Source organism: Chiloscyllium punctatum, chromosome 11 (assembly GCF_047496795.1).
Source record: "Chiloscyllium punctatum isolate Juve2018m chromosome 11, sChiPun1.3, whole genome shotgun sequence".
Classification (NCBI taxonomy): domain Eukaryota; kingdom Metazoa; phylum Chordata; class Chondrichthyes; order Orectolobiformes; family Hemiscylliidae; genus Chiloscyllium; species Chiloscyllium punctatum.
The window spans coordinates 91,171,904-91,182,282 of record NC_092749.1 but is presented as its reverse complement, the minus strand read 5'-3'; the positions used below and the strand labels follow the sequence as shown (position 1 = coordinate 91,182,282).

General features: G+C 43.4%; 1 protein-coding gene across 3 annotated transcripts in view; it reads right to left on the bottom strand.

Annotated features, from left to right (window-relative positions):
- Window positions 1-693: 693 nt before the first annotated feature.
- The window catches only part of LOC140483188 (ribosome-binding protein 1-like), a 133,752-nt gene continuing 124,066 nt past the window's right edge, over window positions 694-10,379 (bottom strand). For all 3 annotated transcript variants that reach the window (XM_072581239.1, XM_072581241.1, XM_072581240.1), the window contains 2 exons: window positions 5,164-5,307; window positions 694-1,299 (listed from right to left, as the gene is read on the bottom strand). In XM_072581239.1, the coding sequence (XP_072437340.1) occupies window positions 1,246-1,299; window positions 5,164-5,307 (198 nt within the window). In that variant the 3' untranslated portion in view covers window positions 694-1,245. The remainder of the gene's footprint in view (window positions 1,300-5,163; window positions 5,308-10,379) is intronic.

Below are 10,379 nucleotides of genomic sequence, written 5' to 3'. Positions count from 1 at the left end.
CTACGATGACTTTGTTAGCATCTTCTTCTTCGGTAAAGACAACTGCAAAGTACTAATTTAAAATCTCAGTCGTTCCCTCTGCCTCCATATGTTAAATCCTTTTTTTTGGCTCTTTTTCAACTCCAAATCCACTTTAACTATTTATAACCCAAAAGAAGGGTTTTGTGTTCCTTTCGATGTTAGCTGCTGGTCTCTCCTCATACCTTCTTTTCACTTGCTTACTTCTATCTTTACTTTGTCCCCAAACCTTTTATATTCAGACTGGAACTGTGCAAACATTAATTCTATGAATTCAGCTGCTGATTTTCATTCCTATGTCTTCAAATATTGAGAAAGTTTTCCTGCTTACATTATTTGATAAACACACTTTGTGATGTAGAACTAGACTGTAAGGTCAGAAAGGTTTTTAAAATTAACCAAGGTAAGAGTAAGGACATGACAGCTGGGGTCATGAACAGTGTAATAATCCATGGTATCCATTTCATCTCTGTCTATTGATAAAGTGCCCAAATACAGATACCAGGTCACGGCTAAATTCAGATCCCCAGTGCACCCCACAGCCAAACAGGTGTGACAGCATTCTTAGGAAGAGCAAACATTTGGATAAGCCCCATGTCATGAATTTGAAAGTGAATCTTGGTGTTCAACTCATCCCTTGATATTCCCAATGGAAAGATCACATGGGGCAGTGAACAGCGGTTACAATGTTTTATTTGTCGTACTGACAACTTTTAGAAAAACAAAAAATGTTGTGAAAACTTGTTCTGTTGACAACACGGTCATGTCACTGGTCAAGGTTTGCCTCACAACTGAATAAAAATCATTGAAAGACCTAAACTTCATTTGCCCCTTTCTTCTTGCTTATTCATTTTTTCTTGAAGAAAAAATAATAATAATTGCACAATTCAATGTACATTCCCCAAAACAGTACATTTGCTTCCCTTTTCATGTAAACTGAGCATTCAGGTCATTTTGTTTCATATACAAAGTGGACATCTAGATTTCAGCTCACTGACACAGTCAGGGCTCATTGGTTGTAATATGTCTTAAAATGAGAAGAAAAGTCAAAAAAGCTTTTTAAAAAATTGGTGACTAGAACTTTTTCAAACTTTTGACTGGCTCACTAACAGTTCGTAATTAACTACAGTACAATACTGAGCGCATGGTTTAGGAATGGCATAAGAACTATTATATCTGTAAGGCATCTGGCAAGTTCGAGTAGTGTTCACTGCAACTGTAGGCTCTTTAGACAGATGTCCCCTCCTTCATACCTTCCTCCATCACTGCCCTCTCCTCTTCCTAAAAAAGAACAGAGTGCATTATACAGGTGAGAAAAACTTAAGGCAGATCGGGCTCAATTATAACAATACCAAAACTAATTGTTATATCCGTTGCCTCACAGACCCCCAACAGTAAATACAGAGGAACCTCGATTATCCAGATATCAATCATCTGAATTTTGGATTATCTGAAGAGGATCTCAAAGTCCCAATAGAAACATTACATCAAAGATGTGATTCCAACATTGATCACGTCTTTTGTTTATAGCGATTAAATGTGAACTTGGTTTACTGAAATGCTGCCGAGAACAGTCCTGGACATCGATTGGAGCCCAGGCACCATCTCCAAATGACTGACCTCCTGCCCCCTCTCTCTCCCCCCACACTTTCCCTGGAGTTCTACCCTGGGGTGTACGCTAAACCCCCCATTCCCCATATAATCTCTTCAATATTGTCCTGTACAGGTGGGAAAGGTGGAACCTTTGAAAAAGTAGCAATAAGAATTTGTGTGTGTGTGTGTGTGCTATTTTGAGACTCATCCCCCAAAGGCAGCAGCAACGTTACTCCAGCTGCCCTGGAGGTAGGGGTGGGGGTGGGGGGGGGGGTGGGCAAATGGGGTGGGGATGGATGGGGGTGTGTAGGATCGGGGCAGATGGGGGGTGAGTGGGGGTGGATGGTGGGCGGTGACAGATGGGGGCAGGGTTGGAGGTGTAGACAGGGGCGGGGCCAGATGGGTGGCGGGGGGGTCAGGGGCGTGTGCACGGTGTGCTGCTGCCTAGTCTCCCCAACGGGGAGCAGGCATAGCAAGTGTTCGCTGTGTCAATCCCATTGAACTGATGGGTGGAGGAGCGGGAGGTTTCAGCAGTGCTGCAGCTCCCTTACACACAACTGTGTGTCTGCTCAGAAACAACTCAGACAGAGAGAGGGAACAAGGCAGGAAGAGCGAGGAAATAAAACTTCAGAAAACCCCGAGCCCCAGAGGAGAGGCATTGAACGAATTAACCGAAAAATCAATCATCCAAACAAAATACTGCCCACCCATCTCATTTAGATATTCGATGTTCCTCTGTACTGGGGTAAATAAGACATAAAACTGCAGAAACTGGAGACCTAAAAAAAAACAGAAATTGCTGGCAAATCTCTGCAGGTCTGGCAGCATCTGTGGGAAGAAAGCAGAGTTAACATTTCGAATCCCGTGACTCTTCATCAGAACTGTTAGCAGCTGGGAAAACATGGTATTTACGCAGGAGACCAATTTGGTGAAGGGGGTGAGTGGATAGGTGGAGGTGGAACCCAGACAGAGAGCGAGAGAGAGCGCGAGAGAGAGAGAGAGAGAGAGTGAGAGCGCGCGCGCGAGAGAGAGAGCGAGAGCACGCGAGAGAGAGAGACAGAGAGGGGTATGAAAAGGGTAGATAAACAAGGACAATATGGAAAGCAGGCCAGGACAAAAGAAAAGTTAGATTAGTGATAATTAAAGCTAAGAGTAGGAGAGAATGGGTGACCCGTACTAAAAGCAAACCAGATAATGTGATAATGGGCCCAGGAGTATGAGAGACTGGGTGACTGTGCTAAAAGCAACCCATGTCAGGATTGGACCGGGTATGGGATGGGTGAAAAACATAGAAGGATGGAATCAGGCTGTAAAGTTATTGAACTCGATGTGACGTCCTTGAGGACGCAGGGTCCCCAAACAGAAAATAAGATGTTGCTCTACGAGATTGCACTGAGGCTCGTTGGAATACTGTAGCAGGCCTGAGACAGAAATGTTGGAGTGGGAACACGGTGATTGACGTGGCAGGCAACTGGAAACTTGGGGTCATTTTTGTGGAAAGAACACAGGTAGTCCGCAACGATGTCACCCAGTCTGCTTTTACCGATATAGAAAAAGACCAGACTGGGAACAGTGAATAGAGTAGACTAGACCTGGGAGCTGTGTCTGGATTGTGAGAATGGAGGAGGCAAACAGGCAGGTATTACACCTGCAATTGCATTGGAAGGTGCTGTAAACACTGGGGTACAGTTCCAGGGCCGACGGCAGTCAACCTCAATGAGGAAATGTTTCACACTAGCTAGTACCAATCCATGTCATTTGCCATGAGGCCTACTCAGCACCTCATTTGTATGCCTTGTCATGATGTGCCCAAAACAGCCAGTGTAACTCAAACCTAGAACAATACCCAAGACCCTTTATCACTTTTTGTAATATGGAAATCCTATCATTTAGGTGGACCATCCCAAATAAAAGCTTTTGTATGAATGCAGGATAGTCCTTCATATCAGTACAACCGTAGTATAATATAATTCCAGAGTTAGCTTGTTTGAAAATTCTATTTTTAAAATTTAATCAAGAGACAGATTTCAATAAAACATATGATCACGAAACAACCCACTCCACTCACTACTGTAGACTTACAGCAAGGTTACATGTAAAAGCTATGCACTTATCTGTTCCTGTGCCATGAACTCTTCCACACAGGTTCCTCCGAGGTTAGTTGTGAATTTCAGTGTTTGTGAATGTTTCCTGGATGCACTCCGATGTCCAGTGATACATGAACTCAAACAGTAAAGGCAGTAACTGTGCAGGGTCACTGCTGTTGTCAGTTAGCAGTGTAGGTTTTTGTTTCCCTCTCTCTCTCTCCCCCTCACTAACCAGGTGGTCACTGCCTTTTGCTTGTCTTTCTCCATTTTAAAAGTGCCGTTGCTTTGACTTTCTTCCCCCCAAATTCCAAAACAACCCAACAGCAGATAAAACAGTAATTGCTGCTCCTGGAATTCGAGGAAATAACCTCCAACACCTAAAATACCTCAAAGAAGGAGCAGCTCTTACAGCCATAACTTTTTGCCATCCTCCATCTTGGATTACACAATCCTTTTGGAATTTGGATTTTGGAAAAGCAAATCAGAGCAGGACTGAATGGTAAGGTCCTAGAGAGTGTTGCTGAGCAAAGAGACCTTGGAGAGCAGGTTCATACTTCCTGGATAGGATAGTGAAGGTGGTGTTTGGTATGCTTTCCTTTATTGGTGAGGCAATTGAGAATTGGAGTTGGGAGGTCAAGTTGCCGCTGTACAGGACATTTGTTTGGCTACTTTTGGAATATGGCATGTAATTCTCGTCTCCTTCCTGTTAGAAGGATGTTGTGAAACTTGAAAGGATTCAGAAACGATTTACAAGGATGTTGCTAGGGTTGGATGATTTGAGCTACAGGGAGAGGCTGAATGGCTGGGGCTGTTTTCCCTGGAGCGTCGGAGGCTGAGGGGTGACCTTATAGAGGTTTACAAAATCATGAGGGGCATGGATAGGATAAATAGACAAAGTCTTTTCCCTGGGGTCAGGGAGTCCAGAACTAGAGGGCATAGGTTTAAGGTGAGAGGGGAAAGATATAAAAGGGAGCTAAGGGGCAACCATTTCACACAGAGGGTGGTGTGAGTATGGAATAAACTGCCAGAGGAAGTGGAGGAGGCTGGTACAATTACAGCATTTAAAAAGGCATCTGGATGGGTATATGAATAGGAAGGGTTTAGAGGGATATGGTCCAAGTGCTGGTAAATGGGTCTAGATTAATTTAGGATATCTGGTCAGCATGGACGAGCTGGACCAAAAGATCTGTTTCTGTGCTGTACAGCTCTATGACTCCAGTTAGTTGAAGTAAGGTGCAAGGTGGTGTTGGGAATAAAATGGTACGTGTGCAAGTACTAGTTGACATACATATTTCAAAAGAGGCTGGACACACAAGAGGAAGGACAGAGGGTGAGAAATATGAAAGGCAGAGATTCAAACTTTATAGGATACATGGCTTATAGAAAGGACACAGAAGGAGAAAGGGAGAGAGATACACAGTTGAAGAGGGAAAATAAAACTTGACAAAACATTGTGTTAATGTACCTTTTCCTGTCTCTGTGCCTGTAGCTTCACAACAGTTTCTTTTTCCTTGTTAAGTTGTTCCTGGGTAGTCTTCAGCATCTGCTGGAGTTTGGCAGCAGCTTCACTCAAGTCCCTGGTCATTTTCTTTTCCTTGTTAAGTCTTTCCTGCAAGTATAAACATGATGATTTTAATGCTATGTTATAATCCACATAAAATACTTAAAATTTGCAGTTAGTTGGTGAAAGAATGCTACATCAAGAAAAAAACTATTAACTAAAAGCTTTATAAAAACCGAAAGAAATTCTGGTGCTGTAAATCAGAAACAAAAACAGAAATTGCTTGAAAAACTCAGCATGTCTGGCAGCATCTCTGATTTCTCTCCACAGATGCTGCCAGACCTGCTGAATTTTTCCAGCAATTTCTATTTTTGTTTGTAATTAAGAACTATTTTTGATTTCCAAGCTACTGATAATTTAAACTGCAGAAAGTGACATTCCTATTTTGCATGTATCACCTGTTGCACTCTCCACAGAATTAAGTCCTTTTGGAAAACATTTCACATTTGTTCCTCGTTTCCCACGGGTGCCAGTATCCCATTTTAAATGACTGTCTCCAGACTCCTTCCGCTGTTTTTGGAGAATTCCAGCAGTCAGACATATTCTGTGGATTCATTTTTCTACAACCATGGCAGAGTTTCTCTGAATCCAGACTGAGAATGTGTCTCTTTGACCAAAGACTGTCTCCCTCCTGCATTTGTCTGTGGTAGTTCAGAATCCAGGCAGCATTTCTCTTGGCTGGCCACATAGAAACTGTGATGTTCATTCACTTGCAAAGAAGCCTGCAATTTCACCTCACAAATGCTTCCTCTGCCTCTTTCCATGACCATGTGAAATACATTAGCCTTGTGTTTAGGTAAAACACTAATTAACTAACCTTGATCTCAACTCCCTTTCATCAGAGAAGTAAACAGAAAATTTCAACAAATTTATTTACGTTCCATGACCTTCAATACCTTTCTGGGACTTTGGGAGACTCAAGAGTCTGCTCATCGTAAACTCAGAACCGCTGTCTTTGCCTTCAAACAAGTACCTTGTACCTTTGCAGAAGAACAATTTAAGCCTTCTGTTGATCTCTACCAATCAAATTATTTAAGCTTACCCTCAGTAAACTCTGAAAGAGGTCACATAATCTCCTTTGTTTATTTTTAATTAGTGATATTTCCAAAATATAATCTTACAAATGCCATAATGGTACTATCAATAACAATCTGTATTTATAGCATCTTTACAACTGAAATTAAAAATTACCCAAAGGATTTCAGAAGGACGGAATGGTAAAACAGATGCTTTAATGAAGGAGGCAGATTAAAATCCAGGTAATAATGGGCTTTAAGAAGGGTCTCATTGAGGAGAAACAGGATATGTCTAGGGATGGAATCCCAGGGTGTAAGAAATGAGACAGCCAAAGGTATACCCACTAATGATGGGGCAAAAATAGGAGGAGAGTAAGGGATTAAAAAATCAAGTATGGGTTGTAGAGTTGGAAGAGGTTGCAGAGACTTAGACAAATGAAAGAATTTAAAAAGGAAGATGAGATTATGAGCAGGTTGACATGCATTAAACCCACTCCTCGTTGTTCCAGAATGTCCAAGTTGTAAATTATTTCACTGTCCTCTGCGAGTCCTCTCATGACTGAACAGTACGACACAGGATCAACATGAATGTTCACAGTTCATGCTCTTTCTGTTGGCATTTGAAGGAACTTATGCGGCTACACCACCTCTTACCCTCCTCGGGACATTACATGTTTGGCATAAATGTTGCTCAATGTGTCTGCGTGGGTTTCCTCCGGGTGCTCCGGTTTCCTCCCACGGTCCAAAGATGTGCAGGTCAGGTGAATTGGCCATGCTAAATTGCCCATAGTGTTAGGTAAGGGGTAAATGTAGGGGTATGGGTGGGTTGCGCTTCGGTGGGTCGGTGTGGACTTGTTGGGCCGAAGGGCCTGTTTCCACACTGTAAGTAATCTAATCTAATAGAAAAAACATATACTAAACAGATTTTGGTGCATGTCTCCACGTGGGCCAGTCAATTGCAAAAGTAAAAGTTCGTAAAACTCGATTTTAGATCCTAACATTTTTACTTGACAACTTTGATGTCATTTTCTCAGAGAGTGCTACCTAGTGAAGATCTGCTTGGGGGCAATCATCCACGTCAGAGACATGGCCAACTCACCGAAGCTGAACTTTCCAGGATGATCTCCATGTTGTTGAGTCTACCATGATGGAGGACGTCTGGGTTTGTGCCATAAAGTTCTCATGCTGGACCTCAGGTGTCTTTTGTGGGGGTGTCCAAACCTTGTGACTAATACATGGGTGGCATGGTTGGATGTGTTGATGGCAGCGGTGAGATGTCCATGGGGTAAACCAAGGAGGAAATGTTCATGGACCCCAAACGCTTCAGTCTCTGTTGCAAGTCTGTGAGACCTATCAGTCATGAACAATATGGATGGTGCAACAGACTTGAGAAGCACCATGGCCTCCTCCTGCTTCTGTGCTCCCAATACCCAACCACATGCAGACATCAATCAAAAGCAAGACTGGCTGGGCTGTATTAGCCATTCTGTGAACACTCACTGAACTGTGATATGGGAGGAATTCAGGCACCTGTCCTCTGGACACGAGTGGATGGACTCAGGATATCAGGGAAGAAAACAGAAACAAAGAAAACCTTGCACACGTACAAAATTTAAACTTTAAGATCATGTATATGCTCCGCACTGCAACTCCCAATAGCTGCTATGATAGCTCCTTGAAATTGGAGTCGCAGGTCGATAGGATAGTGAAGAAGGCATTTGGTATGCTTTCCTTTATTGGTCAGAGTATTGAGTACAGGAGTTGGGAGATCATGTTGCGGCTGTACAGGACATTGGTTAGGCCACTGTTGGAATACTGCGGGCAATTCTGGTCTCCTTCCTATCAGAAAGATGTTGTGAAACTTGAAAGGGTCCAGAAAAGATTTACAAAGATGTTGCCAGGGTTGGAGGATTTAAGCTGTAGGAAGAGGTTGACTAGGCTGGGGGTATTTTCCCTGGAGTGTCAGAAACTGAGGGGTGACCTTATAGAGGTCTATAAAATCATGAGGGGCATAGATAGGATAAATAGACAAAGTCTTTTCCCTGGCGTGGGGGAGTCCAGACTAAAGGGTTTAGGGTGAGAGGGGAAAGATATAAAAAGAGACCTAAGGGGCAACTTTTTCACACAGAGGGTGGTACGTGTATGGAATGAGCTGCTAGAGGATGTGGTGGAGGCTAGTACAATTGCAACATTTAAAAGGCATCTGGATGGGTATATGAACAGGAAGGGTTTGGAGGGGTATGGGCTGGGTGCTGGCAGGTGGGACTAGATTGGGTTGGGATATCTGGTCAGCATGGACGGGTTGGACCAACGGGTCTGTTTCCATGCTGTACATTTCTATGACTCTACGACTGACAGCACGTATATTCCTCAGCTAACTGTAGGTGATGCTTCACAGTCATAGAATGAGAAAGCACAGGGAGGTCATTTGGCCTATCACAGCTCTGCTGGCTCTTTGGTAGATCGACACAATTATCTCAGTGTTCTTGTGGCACAGCAGTAGTGTTCCTGCCTCTAAGACAAGAGCAATGATGGGGATACTTATTAAAAATATATTCTTTCATGGTATGTGGGTGTCATTGGCGTGGCGAGAATGTACTGGGGAAAGGTGGTGGTGAAATGTCTTCTTCAAGCAATGAAGTTCATGACGTCCACGTGCATGTTGTCTTTCGGGAGAGAGTTCCAGAATTCTAGCCCCGTAAAACCGAAGGAACAGGAATACATTTCCAAGTCAGGATGGCGTGCGGCTTGCAGGGAAGCTTGCTGGTGATGGTGTTCCCATGCATTTACTGCCTTTACCACTCTAGATGGCAGAGGTATAACTTGAATACCTTGAACTAACAAGATACTTAGGCATAGATACTGAAGTATTTGGTACAAAATTGAAAGAATAATAAAAACCCAGCCTAAGAATAAGAAGGAAGAGAATACCCATTTAAGGTCCGTTCACTCAAGTCTGCGTCGACACCTCGCCAAGTCTCCACAGCACATCTGGCTTCCAAACTCAAGGCCACAAAAAGCCTCACCTCCCCGCCTCGGCCTCCTTCCCCCATGACACTCCTCCCTGCGACGGCTCCCGGTACGGAACCCTCCCCCGAGTGACGGCCCCCAGTCCAGTACCCTCCTCCTCCATTCCCCTCTGAGTACGTTTGCAAAGGTAAAAGTTTAAAACAAGACACTCAACAAAACAGGAAAAACAGAGAGAAAAAGAATGGGTGGAGCAGAGGATAGTCTGTCTGAAGCATGCTACCCTGCCGCCATCTTTATGGGCTTAGAGTGCTACCAAAGGACTCTGGAGGAGTTGATGCATCATAAATAAGGTACACACCATGGTGGAGAGAGTGAATACTGAAAGCAGTGTCTGGGGTGCCAGTCAAAATGGGCTAATCTGTCCTGCAGGGTGTTGACCTTCTGGAATCTTGTTGGGGCTGCAAACATCTAGGCAAGTGGAGAGTATTCCATTACACACTCAACTTGTGCCGTACAGATAGTAGTCAGGCTTTGGTATGTCAGATGGTGAGTTACTTGCCTCAGGATTCCTAGCCTCTTATTGACCTTGTAGCCACAGTAATTACATGGTTGGGCCAGTTCAGCTTTTGTTGATGGTAAACCCAAGATACTGATAGCATGGGATTCAGTGATGGTAATTACAAGGTCTAAATATCTTTTGTTTGAAATATAAACAGAAAAATTGAAATTAGGACACAGCTGTGTTGCAGAGAATAAACACATTATTTTCTTATGAAAGAAAACAAAAGCAAACAATGTGGTGTTTAATTAGTGAATACACAAGAGAATGTACCTTTTGGAGAAGCTAGATTTGATACTTTCATGAGACTAAATGGCACCGAGGGTCTCTGGGTTGAAAAAAGCTACCCAGCAACAACATTCGGTTTGGCTTTAAGCAGCTTCTGAGAGCAGTTCCACTCAGATTGTCAAAAGCCTCCAAGCCAAGCCAGATCTCCTTTTTCCTGTGCCCCACCCCTCCCACCCATCTCTGTGAGTGCAAGAAACTCAGCACTAAAAGACCCTGAAAAGAAGAATTTCTACCTCAAGCAAAAGACCTAGCTCCAATGGATTGGCTCCCAAACAACAATTGGTTAC